Source organism: Rousettus aegyptiacus, unplaced genomic scaffold, assembly GCF_014176215.1.
Source record: "Rousettus aegyptiacus isolate mRouAeg1 unplaced genomic scaffold, mRouAeg1.p scaffold_m13_p_14, whole genome shotgun sequence".
Lineage (NCBI taxonomy): Eukaryota > Metazoa > Chordata > Mammalia > Chiroptera > Pteropodidae > Rousettus > Rousettus aegyptiacus.
In genome coordinates, this window is record NW_023416289.1 from 21,221,237 (window position 1) to 21,245,619 (window position 24,383).

The 24,383-nt window shown below is 46.5% G+C and overlaps 2 protein-coding genes across 3 annotated transcripts; both read left to right on the forward strand.

Annotated features, from left to right (window-relative positions):
* The first annotated feature begins 258 nt into the window (after nt 1-258).
* Nucleotides 259-10,876, forward strand: MON1B (MON1 homolog B, secretory trafficking associated). Of its 2 annotated transcripts, none has more exons than XM_016128434.2 (6): nt 259-410; nt 797-969; nt 2,932-3,261; nt 3,827-4,646; nt 5,019-5,166; nt 7,478-10,876. In XM_016128434.2, the coding sequence occupies exons 2-6, from the start codon at nt 822-824 to the stop codon at nt 7,685-7,687; spliced, it is 1,656 nt and encodes a 551-aa protein (XP_015983920.1). In that variant the 5' UTR covers nt 259-410; nt 797-821; the 3' UTR covers nt 7,688-10,876. The 2 variants fall into 2 exon arrangements, with proteins under 2 accessions (XP_015983920.1, XP_015983921.1); XM_016128435.2 differs by lacking the exon at nt 259-410 and adding an exon at nt 443-597.
* On the forward strand, nt 8,768-23,809 carry SYCE1L (synaptonemal complex central element protein 1 like). Its single transcript, XM_036232670.1, has 11 exons — nt 8,768-8,914; nt 13,794-13,920; nt 15,421-15,480; nt 15,672-15,743; nt 16,267-16,314; nt 16,562-16,616; nt 18,177-18,237; nt 19,176-19,266; nt 19,355-19,442; nt 19,712-19,796; nt 19,977-23,809. The coding sequence occupies exons 1-11, from the start codon at nt 8,768-8,770 to the stop codon at nt 20,052-20,054; spliced, it is 912 nt and encodes a 303-aa protein (XP_036088563.1). The 3' UTR covers nt 20,055-23,809.
* Nucleotides 23,810-24,383: the final 574 nt, after the last annotated feature.

Consider the following 24,383-nt stretch of genomic DNA (forward strand, 5'->3'; position numbering starts at 1 on the left):
GAAATTGCCCTAACTCTGAGGAAGCGCGTCTATTGGTCGGGCGCGGTATCTGTCATTACTTACGCTGCGAACATCCTTGAGTGAAGAGGGGGAATTACCTCGAGCCCTCGATTGGGTTGGGAAAAGTGTCAGTCAAGGAGTGGGCGGGTGCAATCCCAATCTAACGCAAAGTATTGGTAGAGGTACAACGCAAAAAGGTGGGGGTTGCATAGCGCTGGCGCCCTCCGTGCTCCGGATTGGCTGCGCGTGAGCCGCGCCCCTCGCGCTGACAGCCTTCTGTAAAAGGCTTGGGCCCGGCTGGCCTCCGGAAGCCACGCGAGCGGGTGCAGTGAAGAGGACAGCCGAGAGGGCTCGCTGGGTTCCCAGCCAAATCCGACGTATATCTGGGAGTGGCACGCGCCATCTCGACGGTGAGAGACCACCAGTAGGCGATGGGAGAGAGGGGTCAGGCGCCGGGGGGTTCGCAACAGGAAGTTGCTTCAGAGCTGCGTCGCACCCGGAAGCATGGCAAGACAGCAGGCGCACCCGGAAGTGTGATGCTACCGTGGCTACGGGAAGTAATGGTACCTGGCCAACTGAGATACCTGGTTAAAACAGGTGTTTATGTATCTTTATTTCCTGAGGCTCGGTAGAGCCTTCCTTTTAGAAGAGCGTTGGAGGGTGCACGTGTTCGGTCATGTTTTTTAATGTCTCGTCCCATTTGAAAACCGAGGGGAAACGAGCACTAAGAGTGTGTACAAGGACCAGGCTCAGTAAAGGCTTTTAAGAAGTTTCTTTTGCTTTCCCTTACCCCCAGTTCCCTCCCCCACCGGGATGTGCAGATGGAGGCCGGAGGAGACACTGCTGCCCCAGCCCCCGAGGACGCGGAGGACTTGGAGGACACGCGGTTCCCCAGTGAGGAGGCTGGAAACGGTGGAGGGGTTCACGAGGACCTGCCAGATCCCAGAGACGGGGGCCTGGAGGAAACAGGTATGTTTTCCCCTCACAAGGGTCTTGGAAGGACTCAATAGGGGATGTCATTGTTGAGGGAGTACAATGAGGGACCAGTAAAGAGTCTTTGGGGACTCACAGAAGTAGCTTAAACCATAGCCAGGTCCGTAGGAGGTCATTGTTGGCCCACATTGTAGTTTAAATCATTGAAGAATGAATGCTCACTGGGGTCTTGGAAAGAGTGTAGGTCTTTGAGGAATCAAAAAGGGATCAGTTGGTGTCAAAGTGGGCATTGGGGATTTAGGATGTTTAGGTCAATGACTGACCAAAAGAAAGTTAATAGCGGCAAAGGTGGACTACTTAGAAATCAGTGTTTGTGGGGATTGGAGTGTTACTTAAGTCATTGAAAGTGGGAAAGGGATTAATGGGAGCCAGTATGCATGAAGAGTATTTACATCGTTGAGGAATAATGGCGAGTTGTTTGAGGCAGCCTTTAAGGAAACAGATATTAGTGGATGTTAATGGTAGTCATTGGTGGGGAGGCAGTGGACAATCAATGAGATTATTCGGAGAGTCAGAGGACCAGTAGGAGGGTCTCTAAAGACCCAGGTGGATGTGTAAAGGTATTCTGTGGAGAACCAATGAGAGTCATTGGGGAACCATTGTTCACGGACCACTTTGGAATTAACGGATGTTAATGAGGTCATTGGGAAGGATCAGTGGACATCACTGAGAATAAATGGGGGCAAAATCTTTGAAAACTTGGGAATTTTTGGCAAGCAATGGCAGTTATTGGGAGGAGAAAATAGGTAATGGGAGCATGTGGAATCAGTGAATGTCAGTGAGAGAATGAGGGAATATGAAGTCATTAGGGTTTTATTGGAAAATTGTTGAGACATAGCTGCCAGTGGATAATAATGGTCGTCTTTGGGGGATCAGTGGAAATCAACTGTAATAAATGAGAGAGGTGTCAAGGGAGTCAGCAGAGGGGGCAAGGAAATCATGGGTTTCATTGGTGATTGTTAATTATGATCATGGGGAAGGGCAGTGGAGGTCATTATTAAAATCCTGTGGGTTAGTGTATATTGTGGTGGTTATTGTAGGAAGGGGAGTGGATGTCACTGAGAATAAAAGTGGGGTCAGGGCAGTCAGTGGAGGTCACTGAAGCCCTCCCTGGGTGTTAGTGGAGATTAATAGTGATCACTGGGGAGAAGGGAGAATAGTATAAAAGAGGGTCAGTGGAGTCAGCAGAGGCCACTAGAAGTCTTGGGTGTTAGTGGAGGTTATTAGTGGTCATGGTGGGGATGGAATGGACATAGAATAGAATAGAATGTGGGTCAGGGCAGTCACTGAAGGTCGTCGAAGACCCAGGTATTACTGCTGGTAATGTAGGGTCATTGGAATGTTAGTGAACAGCATTGGAATTAAATACAGGGTTAAGGGAGCCCTAAAGATCTGGGTGTCGTTGGTGGATATTCGTGGGAGTCCTTGAGAGAATTAGTGGTCATCACCAAGAATATAAATGGGTTATCAGAAGAGTCAGTGGGATCATTAGGGATTAGTGGACATCAGTGAGACTAAATAAGGGGTTATGGTTGTGGGAGCGGGGAGCATTGTAAGACCCAAATATAAGTAGATGTAGTGGTTGCCATTGAAGGATGAGTAGATAACAGGAGAATAAGTGAGAAGTTAGAGGTATTAATGGAGGGTCATTGAAGATGAAGGTCATTCAGAGGCATTGGGGTGCTTTGAAGACTTGGGAATGGCAGTTATTGAAAAGGGAGTAATTGGTATCTAGGGAAATAGAGTGTGCAGTTATGATAATGAGAGATTGGATTATCTGAGTTTTAAGGTCATGTGTACAAGTAAGGGGCAGAGGAGGTACCCGGCAGTCTGTCAGCATCAGGGGTCACTGGGGCTGGTAGGGATTTGGTGGGTCCTTGGGCACATGGAGTTAGTGGGAGTCCACAGGCACATGACTTACCAGGGGCTCCCTTTCAGGATCTGAGACCAAGGACCAGCCACTTGGCATGCTGTCACCACTGCCCCAGTCAGAGGCCTCATCATATACCTGTGGACTCTGGGATCCTGCAGCCTCTGAAAATAGTCCCACGGGTGACTCTGAGAGTGATTCTGGAGGCCAGGGTGGGGACCCCAGTGACGAGGACTGGCGCAGCAAACGAAAGCATGTGTTTGTGCTGAGTGAGGCAGGCAAGCCCATCTACTCAAGGTATGGTAGTGTGGAAGCACTGTCGACTACCATGGGTGTGATGACAGCCCTCGTGTCCTTCGTGCAGAGTGCAGGAGATGCCATCCGCGCCATTTATGCTGGTGAGCAAAGAGTCAGGAGGCAGAACAGTGGACAATGACTGGGAATATAAATATGGCTGGCTGGCTATCTGTAAGTCTGTCTGTCTGGCTTCTTGGGGCATTGTCCGGCCACCCAGGGGTGGGTCAGTGTGGCCGGCCAAGCATCTGAAAGGAGGCCTGCGGGAGTTGTGTTCATCTGTTTGTTTGGCCTTCTGGGTTCTGAGTGATTAACTCACTGGGATCTAAGTGACTGGCTGGATACTTCCTTATTTATCTGAGAGTATGATTTTGGGGGCTGTGTGTCTGAGTTGGGTTCCTTTCTGGTTGTTTGTCAGTTCTTGCTCCATCTTGCCCCACTTCATGCTGTGTGTCTAACCTGATTCCTTGACCATCCCATCATGCCTCTACAAACGTTCAGATTCCCCCAGTTTGTCCTTACACCCCTAGTCCAAGTGTCCACAGAGTGAATATGCAAGCTCAGGCCAGAGTTGTATGTGTTTAGGGAAAGGGTGGAAGAGCCTCACCTGACCTCCTCTAGTCACCACTGACTCTTTTCTACCCCCTGCCCATCTCTTCTCTCCCCTAGAGGACCACAAGCTGGTGTTCCTACAGCAGGGCCCACTGCTGCTGGTGGCTGTATCAAGGACTCCTCAGTCAGCAGCCCAGCTGCGGAGGGAGCTGCTAGCTGTGCACGCACAGATTGTGAGCACATTGACACGTGCAAGTGTGGCCCGCATCTTCGCCCGTAAGCAGAACTATGACCTTCGCCGCTTGCTAGCCGGCTCGGAGCGCACACTGGACCGGCTTCTAGACAGTGTAGAGTGGGACCCAGGGGCCCTGCTCCTGGGTGCTGTGCGCTGTGTGCCCCTCGCTCGCCCACTGCGGGAAGCACTAGGTGTACTGCTCCGACGTTGCACAGCACCCGGCCTGGCACTATCAGTGCTGGCAGTGGGTGGTCAACTGGTGACAGCAGCCCAGGAGCGGACTGTGCTGGCTGAGTGCCGGCTGGACCCAGCCGACCTGCAATTGCTGCTCAACTGGGTGGGTGCACCAGCCTTCGCAGCAGGGGAGGCTTGGGCACCTGTGTGCCTGCCCCGCTTCAACCCTGATGGTTTCTTCTATGCATACGTGGCCCGCCTGAACACCATGCCTGTCTGTCTGCTGCTGCTTAGCACCGACCCTGAGGCCTTCCATGACATGGCCACCTGCCGACGCCTGGTCGAAGACGGCATGCACACCCTGGGTGCCATGCGTGCCCTTGGGGAGGCTGCCGGCTTCTCTAATGTCCCATCAGCCAGTGCCCCTGCCTACAGTGTACAGGCTGTGGGGGCACCCGGTCTCCGGCACTTTCTCTATAAGCCACTAGACATCCCCGAGCATCACCGCCAGCTGCCCCAGTTTACCAGGTAGGTCATGACCCTGTGGACAATTGGCTAGGTGGGAAGGCTTATCTAACTGGAATGTTCAGCATCTCATAGACATGACTTGGGAAAGAGAGCCAGCGATGCTCTAGAAAGATGGAATAGAAGGGATCTCTGATGAGGGAGGCTCAGCTACCAGTCTCAAGGAATCCCTTATTCTGATGGAGATGAGGGCCCCAGTACTCAAGGAATCCCCAAGTTCGATGGGAAAGCTGGGCCTCCAACCACTGAGATTCTTAAAGTCTAATGGGAAATGCTCAGCTCTATAACTTAATTGAACTTCTGAGACTGAGAGGAGATGAGCCAGCCAAGAAAGCCCTAGATTGACCCTGTCCCCACCTCCCTCCATCACTGCAGCCCTGAGCTGGAGGCCCCATACAGCAGAGAGGAGGAACGGCAGCGCCTGTCAGACCTGTACCACCGCCTGCATGCACGCCTCCACAGCACCTCCCGGCCCCTGCGCCTCATTTACCACGTGGCTGAGAAGGAGACACTGCTGGCCTGGGTGAGTTGGGTAGGACTCTAAAGGGGTTAACTCCCCACTTCAAGCCTCCTTTCCCTCCATTGTATCCCCTTCAGCCCTAACAAACTCCATTCATCAAGCACAGTACGCCTTTGCCTGGAGTATGTATGCTCTTGCCTCTAACACTGTCCCTGCCATCACACACACCTTTGAAACCCATAAAGATCAATCCTTCAAACCTCCCATTAGCCCCATCATTCTGTTTACTGTTTCCCCTTTAGCAACCAGTAGTGTCTTCAACTTTTAATAGGCCCCATTAACAACAATTGTTGTGCCTGCTTATTTCTCATTTTCCCTTTAGGCCCACCCATGTGTCTGCAGGCACCAGCTCATTTTTGACTTCATGTGTCCCTAGTACTCCTTGAATACCACAGGCTTGGTCCCATGCTGTGCCTTCTTCGGGTTATTCTTCCCTGGGATCTTTTCAGAGTTCCCAGCCTCACTTCCTATGGGTCTGTTAAAGGTCAGCAATTCTGGGTGTCAGCAATTCAAGGTGACCCCATTGGCAATGGCACCTTCCCCCAAGCTCCATTTAGTGAATATTTATTAAATCATTTATTGTGTGCCTATTGTTTATCAGGAATTGTTCTAGGCCAAGTGTTTAATTTTTTTAACTTTCATTTCCAAGCAATTTTAGACTTACAAAGAAGTTGCAAAATAGTAGAAAGAATTACTGTAAACACTTCCTTTACCTGGTTCTTGAGATGTTAATATGGCCACCGGAATTTATCAAAATCAGGGAATTATCATCAGTACAATTGCATCTACCCTGCAGACTTCACTCACATTTCACCACTTGTCCCACTAATGTCCTTTTAGTGGTCCAGAATCTGGTCCAGGATCACGTTAGATTTATTCAACATGTCTTCCTACTCTCGCTTATTTTGAAAGAGTTCCTCAGTCTTTTTTATCTTTCATGACCTTGGTGAGTACCAGCCAATCATTTGTAGAATGTCCCTCAGCTCGTGTTTTTCTGATATTTTATCATGACTAAATTGAGGTTATGCATTTTGGGAAAGAATATCACAGAAGTGATGTTGTGCCCTTCTCTGCATCATATCAGGAGGCCCATGATGTCATTTTGTCCCACTATTGATGATGATAACTTTGATCACTTAGTTAGAGTGGTATCAGCCAGACTTCACTACAAAGTTAGTATTTTCTTCCTTTGTAATTAGTAAATATGTGGTGACTATGTCAGTGTTTCATCCACTACTTTTAATATCCCTTAATGATTCTTGCCTGCAAGTTATCACTCTAGTGTTTAAAGATGGTGTTTTTCTAACCTTATCATTCCTTCTACACTTGTTTGATATTGTACTTAAGGAAGAACTTTTCCTCTTCCTATATTTGTCTATTGAATTTCTAATTTTATATCAGTTTGGTCCCATGGATTTTTCAGTAATTCAGTGGGCTAAAAGTCTTTTCTTTCATTTATTATAGTGCTTAAATTCTCTCTGATTTAGCCAGTGGGAGCTAAATATCCCCATCACTGCATGAGTGCTTCTTACTTTTTGGCACAGGATGTTCCAAGTTCACCTTGTACTTTCTCTTTGCCAGTCCTTGAAATCAGCCATTTGTCAAAGGAGCCCTTGTACCTTCTAGTGGAGAGTAGTAGTTCAAAACCAAGATATGGTAGGCCCAGGATTTTAAATTGGGTGGTCAGGGGATGGCATCTAAGTTGGGGGTAGTGGGGAGGTAGTGAGTGGGTCATGAGGGTATCTGGAGGAAGTGTCCACCCAGCAGAAGGAAAGGACTATGCAGATGCTCTGAGGTGGGACTGAGCCTGGTTTATGTTTGAGGCTATAACGGCTGGAACAGAGGGAGCAGGAGGGGAGCAGTGAGAGGTGGTGCAGAAAGATGCCGATGATCAGATCAGGTTAAGTCTCATGTTGGTGTGAAGATTAAATTGAATTAATCCTCACATTAAGCTCAGGTTACATATAATGAAAACATAGGTGTGTGGAGCTTGTATACAACAATTACTCATTAAATGTTAAGCATTATTGGTACACCCAGTCCACAGATGAGCAAACTGAGGTCCAGAGAATACACACACACATACAGCCAGCATAATGCAGTTGAAGCCACTAGATCTAGATGATCCCTTGGCTCAACTGAGAACTTCTGACCCATCCATGACACAGTAATATCAGCTTATGTGCTAGCCCAGTGACCGGCAGCACCAGGTGGGAATTAGTGCCAGGTGTGTTTCCAAACAGGAGACAGGCATGGGGCTAGGGTTGGGCATGGCCCCTGTAGCCCAACTGACTATCTCTCCTCAAATCCACAGGTGACCTCCAAATTTGAGCTCTATACTTGCCTCAGCCCCCTGGTGACCAAGGCAGGTGCCATCTTGGTAGTGACCAAACTCCTGCGCTGGGTCAAGAAAGAGGAGGATCGGCTCTTCATTCGTTACCCACCCAAGTACTCCACACCCCCAGCAGCCCCGGCTGCTTCTGCGGACCAAGCTTCCCATAACGGCTTGTTCACTGGACCTTGAGAGGCAGAGCTCCCAGACTGGGCAGTGCTGAGAACAACCACATTTGGCTTTTACCTTCTGTCTCCACCCTGGAAATGGGGTGGACAGGGTGGGATGTGGTTGATGGTGGTGTCAGTGGCTGATCCCTCTCTCCCTGTGCAATGGGGCAAGATCTGAGGACCTGCCCGAAAATGAGAGATGGGTGGCAACATGACTGCGCACAGGTAAGCAGGCTGCATCTCCAGCTCCCTCATGTCCCTCCACCTTTGGAGAAATCCTTAGGCCTCTTCCCCTCCCTCTGCTTCACCTCCTCTACTTGGAGGACGTTCCAGTTTTTGTCAAGCTATCTCCTAGTCTTAGGCTCTTCCCTGCATCCAGAGTCTGACTCCTCAATGACCTCTTAGTCCTTGAGTGTCCAGGGCTGGCCAAGGTCTCTTTGGGTGGCCCATAGGGATTCTGGAATTGGGAATGCAGGGCCAGCCTGTGCTCATAAAATGCCTAAACCAATCTCTACATGGACATTCTTTTGCCCTTCATGTACTTCATCTTTGCCCTGTCACCCATGTTGGCTGCTGCTAATATTAATGGGAAGGTGGTCCCCAGTCTACCTGTATGTGTAACCCGGGGCAAAGCCCCTTGCTGTGCACATTGGCTGAAAGCCAGACTTTTTACATAGGAGTTACGTTTAGCTTCTAAGGCTTATTCTGCCCATTCATGAAACGAAGAGAACCTCTCACAGGCTGTTGAGGATTTACAAACTTAAAGGGATTCGAACCTCTGCGTACCACCGAATAACACATGCACGTCTGTCCCAGACTTTCTCACCACCTGCACAATACAAGCAACCTAGAGAGGGAGAAGCCTTGTAGAGTTTGTATGTGTATGCACAGAACTCACTCCCCGACCCTCTGAGACCCTAGGTCTGCCCTTGTTTCCTCTAACCTGGGGTTGGGGGGGGCACATGGAGCCAACTGCCGACCGCACAGTGGTGAGCGGACGCACACCGCACGCGTGCGCACTGCAGAGCCTGTGGATGCTCGCGGGGTTTTAGTTCCCCGACCAGTCGTCCAAGGCGCAGGCGCAGAAGCCCCGCGTTAGAAGATGGCGGGGGAGTCGGAGCCTTTGGACGTGGAGCCACCAGAAGTTGTAGAGGAGGCTGAGGCGGGTAAAGGTAATGAGGACAAGCTGGCTTCTCCCAACCGGGGCAAAAGGAGGGAGACTTCGTCCCATTACAATAATGAAATATTGGTAGCATTACTAAAACAAGTAAAATTTTAAGCTTTTTATAAAATACCATTCAAAGTGGAGATAACATGTATATTCTCATCATGTAGATCACCTTGTCAGCTTCTTTGGATATATCGCTTAGTAGTTTAAAGTAAATGATAGACTAAAGACTTCAGTATGCATCTCTTCAAGCAACGAGTGCTGGTCGACATTCTCACAAAAACCACTGCTGCTTCCACATCTAAGAAAGTTAACAATAATTCTCCAAAATCATTTGACACCCAGTGCATATCACACTTTGCATGGACTCTTACATCTTGTTTGAAAATGGTCACTCCCACAGACCACTTCTTTTCTCCAGGCCATTTTGATAATGACACCCACACTCCAGTGAGGAAAAAAAGAAAAGCCCTACAGACAAGTGGAAATTGCAGTCTAGCCAAAATCTCTCAAGACGGTGATCCACTACTGTGCCACTAGCATTTTTTTTTTTAACTAGGAATTTTCAAAAGGTACCCAAGTTAGAAAATAGCATGTCGAATGCCCATATACCCATCACTGTTTCAACAGTTTTCAACTTTCTGCCCTCCTTTATAACTCCTCTTCCTGCACAGTCTTTAAACCACTATATTAATAAACGTGTTGGATTGCGTTTCTCCAGACCTATCCATGCAGACATCAACAATAATGACTATTCACTTATTTATTGTCCTAGCATGTGAGCTGCATGAGAACCATTTATTGCAGTTTCTCCAACGCCCAAATAATGCCTGCTTGGCATATAGTAGGTGCTCAATAATTATCTTTGTTTAACATATGAATAATGAAATAATTTTAACACGGAGAGCTCTTAGGTTAGGGCCACACATTGAATGCCAGCTTTCAACAATGGAGACAGAAATGAGAGAGATGCAAATAGACCTCATTTATTAAGCACTTACTATAGCTGATGCTGTTCTGAAAAACTGTTAGTATCAGTCTTTCAAATTTGCCAAACTTGAAGTTATTCACCAGCAATGGAGAAACTTTAAAAGCATAACAAGTTCCCATTTCTAGCCATCAAAATTGACTTTATAAAGGGAGGGATAATAATCTAGTATTGATTACTCTGTGGAGAAAAAGGCCATCTCAACTTACTGGAGGAGTTGACCAGTAGAGGCTGTGCTAGAGGCAGTTTAGCAGAACATTTTCAGCACCCAAAGTGCTATTTAATCTCTTGAGTCACCATGCTTGGTAATCAGAATACACGTGCAGATAAGGAAGTGTCATTGGAGTTTTATCTTTGGAAGCAAAACACAAGGAGAAATCATGGAAATGGGTGAATTTAGGTATATCCATGCATGTTGTAGAATGCCGGTATAGTGGACTTTTTTATTCTTTAAGCAGCAGGAAAATTTTTTTTTATTTGATTTAAAATAATTAAAAAGGATAACATGATTTATTTATAGAGAATGAGCTCCAAAAGAGATCATATTTTATGAGAAGAATGCAAGTTGGACTGAAAAAAAAAAGGGGTAGTATCAACTGTGTTCCTGTGTGTGTTGCACAGAAAGATGTCCATAGGCTAAAAGCCTAACTGAGCACTCTTAACAAGGGACTTGGATTTGGGGGCGCTGCGCAGAAGTGGAGGCATTTTTTTTTTTATTTTTTGTTTTTTTCTTTTAGGAAAATATAAGTATTACTATGTAATTTTAAAATATGAGAAAGGGAAAAATTTGAATGGCATCTGAGTATCTTAATATTTGTTAATATTAATATCTTGGTTTTGGTGGTTATACTGTGGTTACCTGGTAGATTCCCTTGTATAGAGGAAATATGCACTGGAACATTAAAGAATAATGGGCCATGATGTCTGTAATTTATGGTACAGAAATGCTCAAAAATGAGAAACCTGATAACAAGGACAAATAGGAACATTGTGGTCTATTTCTACAACTTTTATGTACATCTGAAATGATTTCAAAATAAAATGTTTAAAAGGGGTTCGTGCTCTATTTGGCTGTTTTGTAATAGATTTTTAAAAATATTTTTCATCAAGATATTAACTTAAAGATAATAGTATTATTTAAAAGATTTACTGATCACCCATAATCCTACTCCACAGCTAGAAACTAGAAATACAAGGGAGAAGAAAAACATTGACCTTTTACATAAATAGTCGCAAAAGCCAGATATAAAAGACAAATGGGAACAATCAGGGAAATCACAGATGTCCTGGGTATTAGATGATTTTAAAGATCCAGTGATTAGCGAAGATTGTTAATCTTGGTGTGATTATAGGCTTGGAGTCAGCTAAGCGATTCTCTTCAAGATGAAGTATCTCGGGATGGAATGTCATGAAGCTAGGGCTTGCTTGAAAATAACTTCAGCACAGAAAACATGGCTGAAGCAAATATTAGTGAATATTAATGACTGTCAGATCGGGGTGATGAGTAAATCAGAAAGTCTCAAGAGGAAACATACCACCCTATTAATAGTGTTATGTCAGAGAAAGGTACTGAGATTTAGGGCCAAGGAGAGAAGGGATAGTTTCATTTTTAACTTCACATATTTCTGTAGTGTTTGAACGTTTTTAAATGTTACTTGGATGAGAAGTAAAAAAGCAATACATGAAATACATTTTACTGAAAGATCCGAGCGTCTTCACCAAACTGTCGACAGCGGCTACTTCTGGGAAGGGGAGCGGCTTGGAGAAGGGGCTGTTGATAAGAGGAAACTTTTACTTTTTATTCCATGTTTCTTATACATTTGTTTATTAAGTAATTTAAAAATTCAAATGCAAAAGTAAATAAGTGCATACTAATTTGTAAAATATTTCAGGCAAGACAAAAATATGTAAAGAAAGTGAACATACCACCAGATATTTCAACAAAATGTAATAAGCTCAGGTTAAGAACCCCTGGTTTACAATGTGATTTTAATGGCTGCAAAGACTTTAACCTCATGAGTGTGCTGTAATCAGCTCAGGTGTTTTTAGGGTGCTTCTGTCTTTTCAGATTGCAAAAAATGAAACAATGAACATCTTGCCCACCATCCTTCATTATTTCCTCAATATAGATTCCTAGAAGTGGAATTTCTGATCCAGAAGATGTAAGTTCTGGATACTTAACCACCAGAAAGTTTGAAATGTGATACTGTTTTCACCTATCAGGCAAAAAATCAAAAAGGTTGAAAACATACTTGGCTGGTAAGACTATGGGGAAGGAGTCTTTTCTGGGCCTGCCCAAAACAGGTGGGAGGCAATTCCATAATACCAGTCAAATTTAAAAATATACAGGTCCTTTGATCCAGCAGGTAGCTTTCTAGGAGTTTATCCCATAACACACTCCCATGTGTGCACAAAGAAGAATGTGTAAGGATAGCGTACCGGATTGAATTGTGTCCCCCCAAAATTTCCTGTCAACCAGAACCTCAAAATATGACATTATTTGGAAATAGGGTCTTGGTAGATGTAACTAAAGATAAGGTTATACTGGATTAGGGGGAGCCCTAATCCAATGACTGGTGTCCTTATAAGAAGAGGGAAATTTGGACACAGGGAGATAGAATGCAGGGTGAAGACTCACACACACACACAAAAGGAAGCCCCAGTTTGTGGTACTTTTGTTTCTGCAGCCCAAGAAAACTAATAAAGATGGTCACTGGGGCATCGTTTAGAACAGAAAAGGAAGGGAAACCACCTAAATATCTACCAGTAGGGGGGCGGCTCTTAAATTGTAGTATAGTTGCTAAAAAGAATATGCTTTGCCAAATGGAAAATACAGGCTGTGGCACACCATTTATGACATGATACCCCTTAAACAGAAAGAGTAAACATATACTTGTATCTGAATTGATTTACCTCCAATTATGCACGAAAGCTTCCTCCAATTGAGGAATTTAGGGTCTGAGGGGAAGGGACTTTTCACTGTATACTACTGTGGTTAAGCATTTATTTATGTGTCTTTTGTCTGTCATGTGATTTGTGAGCTGCCTGAAATCTCTGCCCAGTTTTCTTTGGAGGGAAGTGAGGAAGTGAACCACTGGGATTTGACCTTTTGCTATTGATTTCAAGAGTTTAAGATGTTCTTTGTTGTTGTTGTTGTTGTTATTTTAAAAGTAACACAGGCTCATGTTAAACATATATAGAAGCACATACGGTAAATAGTGTATTTGAATCAAGATCCAAATAAGGATTGTTCATTATAATTGATTGATACATATCTCAAGTCTCTTTTAATCATAGTTTCCCCTTTCCCTTTTTCTTCTTTGTAATTTATTTTTTGGAGAAACAAAATTGCAAGATTGTCCTGTGGAGTTTCTCAGAGTCTTATGATGCTGATGGCAACCCCATGATATCATTTAACATGTTTCTCTGCTCTTTGTATTTCTTTTTGTTATTTTGTTATTTAGAAATGGAAACCTGATAAACTTCCCTTTTTTTTTTTTTGGTTGGCGAGGATTATTTTTATGTTCTTTCATCTGGAGGCCCGCAATACCTCGTTGTCTTTTTTCGATGTTAGCAGTCATTAATAACTTTCCTAGACTCATACATTCTTTAAGAATTTGCAAATTGTAGCCTATAATGATTTTAAATTCATATGAAATCTTTCTACCCTATCACATTGGTTAGAAATTCATACTGATTTTGAGCAGCAGCAGCAGCAAAAGTGCTTCTCCTTCTCTCACCCCTGACCTCCATTAAGGGGACATCCGTGGTGTCCTTTGACCTCTCAGAAAGACGTTGACCATTCGGAGTCCTGATTCATCCAGCATATACCATAAACCTCCAGAACAAGCAAGGCATGGGGTCCTGCAGGGCCCCTGCTCTGGCCGGAAGCCTGGCCCTCAGCCTGTCCTCAGTTCCAGCCCAGGGGTATCTGCGGAACCCACTGGGACTCCCTTCTCCCTTCCTAGATAGGCCTGGACCTTTCCTCAGTCCCCTCTCTTGCTAGATCCTGTAATTTTGGTTTTCATCTCCACAGGGCAGACCAAGTCTTCAAAGAAGTCTGAAGACTTGCTGGCAATGGTGAAAAAGCTGCAGAAAGGTCATGTGTCTCCTTCTATCTGGGGTATTGAGTCAGGCGTGTGGCTCAAACCCAGCCTCCTCAACTCACAACCTGAGGAAATTATCCCCTTCCACTTTCTCCCTCTAAGACAATTTATTCTTTGAGCCAAAAATATAGCCTCAAAATTCAAGATGTACGAGGGGATGGGAAAGCCCTACCCTCTTATGCACCAACACCCCCCCACCCCCCCCACCCCGCCCCACACACACACCAGCCATCCATTTCCCTGATCCACAGGCCAGCAGCAATTATTTTTAGATTCTTGGGTATTTTTCTGGAGATTTTTAAAACATACATTCTTGAGTGTATATTCTTTGTCCACCCTTTTTATATACAAATGGCTTTGCCCCTTGCTTTGCTTGTTGAGGGAGACCTGGGAGCCAGCCTACATCAGTGCTGGGCAGATCCTTGGTGAAACTGTAGGACTGGAAATGCAGTGACTCTGACCACCTCCGGTAAAACGAAGACCTCCGGGGATGGGTTAGTCATAATTGGCACCTTGGAAGTATCCACTGCCCTAGAAGACGCAGGTGCTGGAGTTGGTGGCCTCAGAAAATCCAGGGCTTGAGCTTATTAACTCTGGAATGCTAGGGTTGGTAGCAAGGGCTGGGAAGCCTTTTGCCCCAACTCCGTGCTGCTGACCTTAAAGCCAAGAGGGATGGGAAGGAAGGCTTCTCCATGCAGATGGGGCTGTAAGAAGGTAGAGGTAACTCCTCTAAAGAGAAAGGGACCTCCTGTCACTGGAGAACTTGAAAGCTGCTACCCACAAAATGAAAGCAGTATTTCCCCCATTTCTCTAATGAGGCCAATACCAGTCTGGTTGGACAGAAGTGACAACTGCCCTGCCAGGCTTTTAACAGGGTGGGGCAGGCAGAAGGTTTCTGTTGGCTCTCACCACACTCAGAGTTACATCTGGAAGCCTCCACTGTGTCCCAGGAGGCCCTGATCTGCGCCTCCCCTTCCCCCCCACCTCGCCTCCTGCTACTTCCCACTTGCTTACTATACTCAGACCTGCCACACCAGCCCCTTGGCCATTACTTTGGACAAGTGCTTCCCTCGTTCCCTCTAAAGTGACCATTCACTTGTCCCTCTGCCTGTCAGGGTTCCTCCCTCCACACCCCACCCCCCTCCAGAGCTGCAGGGCTTCCTTCCCTCCCTTCATCTGGGGCCTTTCCATAATTCAAGAAGCACCTTCTACCCTTTCACTCTTCAACCCTTTGCTTTATTTCCCTTTACATTCTGGGAGAGCAGTTACCGCCACCCACGTTGACAGCATAGATATCTTTGTTTACTGTCCATATCTCTCTCCCAGAATGTAAACCCTGCAAAGGTCTCTTACAGAGCCTGTGCCATATAACAGGCACTCAGTAAATGCATGTTGATTGACAGCAGCAGAGACAATGCCAATACCCACTCTCCCTCCATTTGTCTTGGACAGCAAGACATCTGACTTCTCTGGATCAATCTGTCCTTCTGCAGAGGGAAGCCTGGAGCCACAGATAGAAGACCTGATTAACCGGATAAATGAACTTCAGCAAGGTAAACTCTGGGACCTAGGCTGGCCAGCTGTCTAGGAAGGACCTGGACTTGGAATGCTTCCACTTTCTCATCTATAAAATCCAGACCCCTCCAGGTTGTTTGAAGAAGAGTGTGCAATGTCACAATCTGAGAGAGAATAGCAAGGCTAGAGACTGTACTCACACAGTGTCTTCTTCCTTTCTGTGGCCCAGCAAAGAAATCCGGTGAAGAATTGGGAGAAGCGCAAGGTCTCTGGGAGACCCTGCACAGGGACTTGGATGCCTGTAAGTGATTCCTGCCGATATCCCTGTGCACACCTCAGAGTCCTCGCATAGGCTGTTCCCTCTACCTGCAATGCTCTTATCCCCTATAATCCAGATTTCTCTTGCTATTTCCAGTCATCTTTCAGCTCTCAGCTCAAATTCACCCTACCTTGATGGTCCCACGTGGAAACAGAATACCGCCTTCTATCACTCTCACACTCCTGTTTGACTTGTTTCTTCCCAGCCTTTATTTCCATCTGACTTGGTACATTTATTTATTTCTAGACATCTCCCCCCTCAGTATAAACCTTATGCATTCTGCAGAGTCTTTACTCCTTTGGCATTTACAGGGAATGTGGACACCAAGGGGGAGAAGCTGGATCAGGATGGTCCCCAGTGGGAGACGGGTGCAGATGGCGAGGACACACTTCCCCTCCCCTCCCCTCCCCTCCCCTGGGGCTCTACCGGACTTTCTGTGTGACCTTGAGCATGCCCAGGATATAGCCCATTCCTTGGAGGCTCAAAGTGTCACTGTGTTTTCCAGTGAATGGAGAGAAAGTGCACCTAGAGGAGGTCTTGAGCAAAAAGCAAGGTATTTACCAGCTGCTCTGTCTTCATTATTCTACCCCACCACTCCACAAAAGCTCACAGTCCCCACACCAGCCAGCAGAACCTCACCAAAACCTGTGTCAGGGTGTTCCCCTCTCTGCTCAAGTCTTCTGGCTGCTATCTGACTTAAAGTAAACACCTAAGTCAGTGCTCTCCAGTGCCCATCACCTCCACCCAAGCCTGACTCCCCAACAGCTCTCACAGGCCCCTCTTGGTTCCTCTCCCTACAGAAGCACTGAGGATCCTCCAGCTGCATTGCCAGATGAAGGACAGTGAGGCTCAGAGGTAAGAGGTCCTACCCAGCTCTTCCCTACCTTATTCCCCAGCCTGAAGGAGGAGGAAGCAAGAACTAGGGAAAGTAAATATTGGACACACACTCTTCATTTCCCCTTTCTAGAAAATAGACTAGCTGAACAAGAGGCTTCCATGCTCATCTCTGATAGTAGATGGTGGTATTAAGATTAAGTCATGCATTTCATCATTCATTGCTAGTTTCTGTATAAAACAATTTCATCTGCTGGTGTTATTCTAAGTCTTCCCCTATTAGTTTTCCAGCTCTTCTGCCATCCATTCATTTGTTTATCTGTCTGCTCATTTAGGCCCCCAGTCATCCATTTACCTACCCTCCATCCATACCCACCCATCCACCCACTCAGCCATTCACCCATTCTTCCATCAATACATCTATCCTACTACCCAGCCCTTCATCCAGTCAGCCAGTCAGACATTATCTCTCCATCCTTATGCCTACTCATCTTCCATCCATCCAATAGTTCATTCATTTCTCTCCATCTTTCCAATCATCTGTTCATCTAGCTGTTCATTTGTTCACCCAACTGTTCACACAGACATGTATCTATCCTTTTAACAATCCTTCCATTTCTCCACCCAGCTATCATCCCTTCACTCATCATTTCTCTAACCAGCCAGTGATTCACACATCCAATTAACTGTTCCTCCAACCATCTATCCGTTCATCTCTCCATCCACTGAACCTTTGCTTAACACCTCTTATGACCCTGGTGCATCATGATTTTAATTGCATGAGAAGACCTGATGATGGATAGTTAAGTGTGATATGCTTAACTACACACACACAGTGTGACAGTTTCTGTTCATTTATTAACCTAATCCTCACAATGACAATGAAAGGAGTTAAGGGCTAGTGTCACCCTCCCATGATTACCACCATTTTACATATGAGGAAACTGAGACCTAGAGAGGTTAAGTAACCTGTCCAGGATCACAGTGGAATAGCAGATCCAGACTGTAAGCCAGGACTAAACTACTTGTCTTCTCACAAAGTTTTCTTGGGAAGGCATGGCCTGATGAGGGACAGGATGGACAGGGTGATGGGCTCAACAGAGGCCCATTAAGTTTCACATTCAACCAACAGAAGAAAGGACAATGATGAAGGTTAGAACAGGCCCCCGCCCCAACTCCTGCAAGAGGGAGCAGGAGGCCATTCAGAGAACGTGACTGAGGTGGTTTTTCCCTTTCCTGGATGTACATGTTGCAGGAGTGCATGGACCAAATTTCTATTCATATCTCTCAGATTAAAGAGAGTTATACACAGGAAGCTGGGGTAACCACTGAGGTCACCCCGGGTGTAGGGCCTGGTTTGGCACTGGGCAGGAAGTGGGAGTAGGGCTTGCATGAGGGAGAATTTGTTGGAAGCAGAGCTACTGGAATCAAGGCTTGGAAGATAAAGCCCAGAAAGGGGCTCATAGCAGAGAGAGCACTGGGCAAAGATCTAAAGACCTAGAAGTGAGGGACCCCCAGAGTGGGCCAGGTTGGGTGTCAGTCCTAGCAGGTATTCTCTCATTCCTGGGTGTCGGCCCTTAGGTTGCATGTCAAAGAACAGTTGGATTTGATGGGCCATCACAAGGACTTCTGGGAATTCCAGGTGAGCCATCGTCACTGTCTTCAACCAAAGCCCCTTCTCTCCTGGCTTCAGTGTCACCGCTGGCTGCTCAGGTCCACCTGCTGCTCAGGCCCAACTCCATGGGATAGTCCTTGACTCCTTTCTTCCTCTCACCTACCCACTCAGTTCCTCAGCTTTTACCTGAAAACTGGTCACCTCTTACCATCCCCACTGCCACACCATTGCCCAGACTGTTGCAGCGGCCATGGCTGATCCTGCTTCCCTCCTGCTCACCTAGAGCATGCTCACCTTACAGTGGCAAATGGAACCCCTGAAAAAGCGGTGGTCAGGATATTAGATAGTCCAGGAACTCTGTGGCTTGTGAATAATGGCTACGAAGGTGCTGGGAGCACAGCAGATCGCCCAATCCTCTTCAACACCTAATAAACACCTGGACACCTGCCTTCTTTCAACTGATATCACTGGAAGCGTCTAGCAGCATTCCGGGCAGGAGGAGATAGTAGGGGAATCCAAGAGGACAAGGTTTTGTTGTCCCCAGGATGGTTGGGAGCAGGGGGAAACATACCCAGACTCTAAACAAGAAATTGAGTAAGATAGAACATATAATGTCAGTGGGGAAGGCCTCAGCAGATGACACCTGGACACCTGAAAGTAGACAGGAAGGAAGGGAGGAAACCATGCAAGTATTTGGGTGCAAATGCTCCTGGCAGAAGTCAATGCAAAGACCCTGAGGCTGGATCATTTAAGGATAAGATGGGATTTGAGAGGTGGTATATGGGGACATAGGGACCTATTGGGGGAAATGCATCTCCAGCAACACCCAGCCACAGCAGAAACTGCATATTGAATTAATAAATAGTTGAAAGAATGAATGAATGATCTAACTTAGGTCATTGATGTGGAAGAATTTCTGAGGCGGAAGGAGGAGAGGTCAGGAGATCAGACAGACGGAGGGACAGGCCTCTTCTCTCTCCTCGCAGATGCTGAAGCAGCGACTGACCTGGGAGATCCGTTCCTTGCAGAGAAGCAAGGAGCAGCTGCTCACTGAAGGTGTGACTCCCGCGCAGGGGCGGGCCGAAGGGGCGGGGCCGGCTAGCTGGAGCGCCAGGCCCCGCCCTGACGCCCCGCCCACCCGCAGAGAATTTGGCGCGAGCCAAGCTGCAGCAGGTGGAGCAGCGGCTGCGCTTGCCGCCTGTGGTCGAGGGCGCTCCGGCAGTGAACGACGCGTGAGCCGGGAAAGGACACCTCGGCGATGGGGAAGGGGCAGGGAGGAAAGGAATGAGGTCGATGCCCCTGTCCCCAGCGCCACGCCTCCCAGAAGGGCAGGCTCTCGGGCGGGTAGGCGGGGCCTGAGCGCACACGCCCACCTTCTGCCCGGGTCCTCCATCTTCGATCTCTCTCAACCACCTCAGGTCTGTGTCTCAGTGGCTTCCTTTCCGTCCCCTTCCACTTTTGCTCTCTACTTCCTTCTCTCTCCTCTGCACCTTCTCCGCAGGCTCAAGGCGGAGCTGGAGAAATTCGGTGGGCATGGCCCCGCCCAGACCCAGAGCACCCCAGGGGACCCGGCCGACAAAGGAGAGGTCGGGACCCCGGGACGGGGGCGAGGCGAGCAGGGAGGGAGACAGAGCGGGCGGGTCTGTCCCCAGAATCCCTCGGAGAGAGGGTCTGTAGAGACCAGGGCGTCCCCGGGGGAGTGACAGTGACAGAGCAAGGCAGCTAGGCAGCCGCGGGCCTGGCATCCTGACTCCCGGCTCCGGCAGGCCGGCCCGGAGCTCGTGGGCACCCGCCGCGAGGAGGACCTGGAGCCGCCGGTGGAGCTGGCACTGGCGCCTTCCTAAACCAGTAGGACCCGCCCGGTGCTCACCTAACTTCAAGGCCCAGCAAGAAATAAAGGCAATGATTTTAATTCGTCTTCCATCTCCTGGACTGAGTCTGTGCTCCAGGAGCCACTGAGGGTGGGGGCAAGGGGTCGAGCTGACGCCCTCAGCCGGCAGGGACGGGGTTCCAGACTGTCTGGGCGGGGCCTCGGCTGGACTCCGCCCCCAGGCCCGCGGAAGGCTCTCGCAGAACCCTCAAAACCATAAATGTTTTAAGTGGGTGTCAAGTCCACCCTATCTCCACAACTGCATCTCAGGTTCTTGAACCAGCTGTTTTACTAACAGGTGCTAGAGAGAACGTGTTAAGAACCCCCATCGGTTCCCGTCGGTTTCCTGTGGTTCAGAGTAAAATCGCAGCGTCCCACAGTCCCTGCATTCCCCCACAGACCCCTAACTCCTGCTGACCTCTTGACCTCGCAGACCTGCCCGCCTACCTGGGCTCCCACACACGTTCGGTTCTAATTTTCCACCCTAATTCAGACACGTTATCTTAGAGCCATAGCCCTGCTGTGCCCTCATCTGGGATGCTTTCCCCCAGGGTCTCTCCTCCGGGCTTCTGTCCTCAGTTACCCAGCGGGTCTGTTAAGTACGTCAGCTGCTCAGGAGGCTGGCCTGGGGTACCCCATTCCAGAAGGCACCTTACACCAGGCCACTGCCACTTAGTAAGCATATATTGATTAAACAAGAATTTGCTGGATGTATTTTGTAGCAGACACTATTGTAGGCCCTGGATTTTAAATAGCATGTTCAAGAAAGGTCTCACTGAGGAAGTGGCGTCTGAATAGGGAGGTGAGGGGCCAGGTGAGGCAGTGGGTCCTGTGGGTATCTGGGGAAGGGTGCACCTGGTAGAGGGGATGATGAACGCCAAAGCTGTGAGAGAGGATTGAGCTTAGTTTTGTCTGAGGAGCATCTGGAGGAGGCAATTGAGGTAAAGAGGGAGAAGAGATGATATGGAAGAATTGCTGGGAAACCAGTCAAGTTGGGCCTTGTCTATCTGTATAGTGTTCTGAGAACAGGACCTGGCACACAGCAAATACTAAAGTAAATGTTAGCTATCACTTAGTATGATGATTTAGTATTATTCCCAATCCATCGGTGAGGAAAACTGAAGTGTGAATCAATTAGAACAGGGCCTTATAGTTCATTAAGTGTTTAATAGATGGTTCGTATCATTTTATTTATTATTATTATTATTATTTTTAGGTTACAGAGGAGGAACACCAAGGTGTATTTCTCTTAGAACAAATGCTCAATAAATGGTACATGTTGTTTATTATTTTCATTCTTTTTATACCAATTTAGAGATGAGGAAAATTGAGGCAATAAATAAATACAGTAAGCCTACAATACATTTGGATCTCACCATTGTTGCTATTATTATCCCAAAGACACAGATGAGGCCCAGGAAGCTTTAGTTTCTGTATCATGGCTCACACCAGGCTCAGCTGACCCCAGGCCTGGATTCTGATCATTCGCTCCACTAACACTGCCCACCTGCCTTAGGCCAGCCTCCAAGAAACTTTAGTCACTTCATCATCCTCTCTGTGTCAAACAAATGGGGACGGCCTGAATATTCCACTGATCTATCACCTTCCTCCTAGGATTTGAATCCTGGCTTCCCTGCTCACCAGCTAAGTGATCTTAGGCAAATTATTTATGTTTCCAAAACTCAATCACCAAATTTGTAAAATGGTGATACCAACTGCAGAGAACTGATAAAACTGGCCAACTCTTCACTCCTCCCGAAACTTCCTCTGAACCCCTAAATAAGCTAACTTGCCCCTCGTGTGCATGTGGTGCAGTACAGGAGGTGGTTGGTGGATGGGTCTCTCCCAGACTGAACTCTCAGAGGGGAGGCTGATACCACCCGGTTTGTCTCCCTGGGTTCTAGGAAAAGGCCTGAAACAAACACTAAGAAGAGCTGCCCCTTTCAGTTATCGCCTGTGTTTTGTGTGTGTGTGTGTGTGAAATGGCACTGAAATTCCTTGGATCTGAAGGTTACCTGATGAATAATCATTAATTGTTTCCCTGTGCTATTGGTTCTCATTCTTAACTACGTTCCTTTTCCCATCTGAAATTGGTTTATTCCATATCCTGGGGTTCCCCAAATACTTATACTTTGGGTAGTTGCTTCTTTACTCTCACGCATTTCCCTTTCTCGTCTGCTTTTTAGTTTAGAGCAGTTGTCAAATACATTTTCCAGAAAGGAAAGGATAAAATAGGGTTCTAGTCAGGGAATTTTTTTTTTTTTTTAGCCTTTTTATCTTTATTATGTTGGGATTATGGATTTGGAAGGGGAGATGAAAGGACAGGAGACTGATATTTGTGAAAATTGAATAGAATGTGAGAACTGGACTTCTGAAAGACTGAGTTGTAGATTAGAACTATGCTGTCCAATGACAGGTACCAGCCACATGTGACTACTGAGCACTTGCGATATGGCTGGTCCAAAGGGAAGTGTGCCTGGAGTGCAAAATACACACTGGATTTCAAAGCCTTGGTATAGGAAAACGTAAAATATGTCATTAAGAATTTCTATACTTATTACATATTTAAATGATAATATTTGTGTATAGTTATATTCCTATTTCATGAATACATGTGCTTAAGTGAAATATTAAAGTTTTGTCTTGTTCTTCCTTAATTTTTTAAATGTGGCTAGTAGAAAATTTTAAATTACATACATGGCTCACATTATATTTCTATTGGACAGCACTGTTTTATTAGGCTTTGAAGGGGATTTGGGCCATCTGCTGTGCTCCCAGCCCCTTCGTAGCCATTATTCACAGGCCACAGAGCTCCTGGACTATCTAATGTCCTGATCTAGTTTGATCCCGTTGGTGCCATGAGTTCAGCATTGAAGAATGGAAAGTAGTTTTTAAAACGGGTGCTGATTCTGAGACGGATGGACATGTACTCAAAGGCACACACACAAGGATCCGCATCCTGATCCCTTCTCTATGTACGTATCTGAATTTGTGGAGAAACAGATCACATAGTCTTGCATTTCAGAAAAAAAAAATTTGAAAGAGTGGATTTGCCAGACATTGTTTGGAAAGTCTCAATGTAACCAGAATTCCTTGATAGCTCAAGCAAAAGTGCTGATTTTATCCCCTAAACAACTAGATTAATGATTAGTGTAAAGTTTTTTTCTAATGCTATTAGCAAGAGGCTCCAAATGTATACACTAGAAAGTTACCAGGCTTCCAGAATTTTATATAATTTTATACATTTTATACAATTTTCATGCCCCTGAAACTAATGAATGGCTGTTGAAGAGCAGAATAATTACTCTTTCTTAAAATTTTATCCTACAGTTTATTTGTTCACTCTGGAGCAGGATGTGCCTTTGCAATGGGGGAGATCAGAGGGCTCTCAGCTGAACCAAGGACCAAGTTTCACATTACCAGTTTGATTTTATCTTCCTCTTGGTGTGAGTGGGAGGTACACATCATCACCCATGTGGGGTTCTTGATTAAAATGTTTAACTTAAGTTTAATCAATAGGAAACAGACCCAGTGAGAAGTTCTATAGGACAATTGCTCTGGATACCTGAAAGGAGTCACTATTGTGAAGGATAGAGGCGGCTTTGATGTACCAGTTTCCTATTGCTGTGGTAACAAATCATCACAAACTTGGTGGCTAATACAAATTTATTACCTTATAGTTCTGGAGGTCGGAAGTCTCAGTTCTGGAGGACTTACAGTCCTGGAGGACTAAAATCAAGGTGCCATCAGGGCTGTGTTCCTTCTGGATGCTCTTGGAGAGAATTTATTCCTTAACCTTTTCTAGCTTCTCAAGGCTTCCTGGAATCCTTGACTTACATTACTCTGCTCTCTGCTTCCGTGATCACATCTCCTTTTCTGAATGTGACTTTCCTGCCTCCTTCTTATAAGGACCCTTGTGATTACAAGAGATAATCCAGGAAAATCCCCCAACACAAGATGTCTTTACTTCCTCCCTGTATGCAGGTCCCATAATTTGTTCAGAAATTGGCTTCTTTGTCTTTCAGGTTTAACTGTGAATGAAGCTGGGAGCTCAGCATTGCCAAAAGACTGAAGGGTACGCCTGAAACTATTGAGCTAGAAAGAAACTGTGAAAAACAGAAGAACCAGAGGAGGGACTTGAGGAGCTGCAAACTAGTAGCAGCAGAGGAGAGGGAGTGGCCAAGAGACTTCATTAGATTCTTCAGGTAGATACAGATTCCTACATCTGGGCAGGAGATGGAGCATGCCTTTTAACAGAATAGCACCTGAGGCCAGACTGCCTTTGTTAGAATCCCAGCTCTGC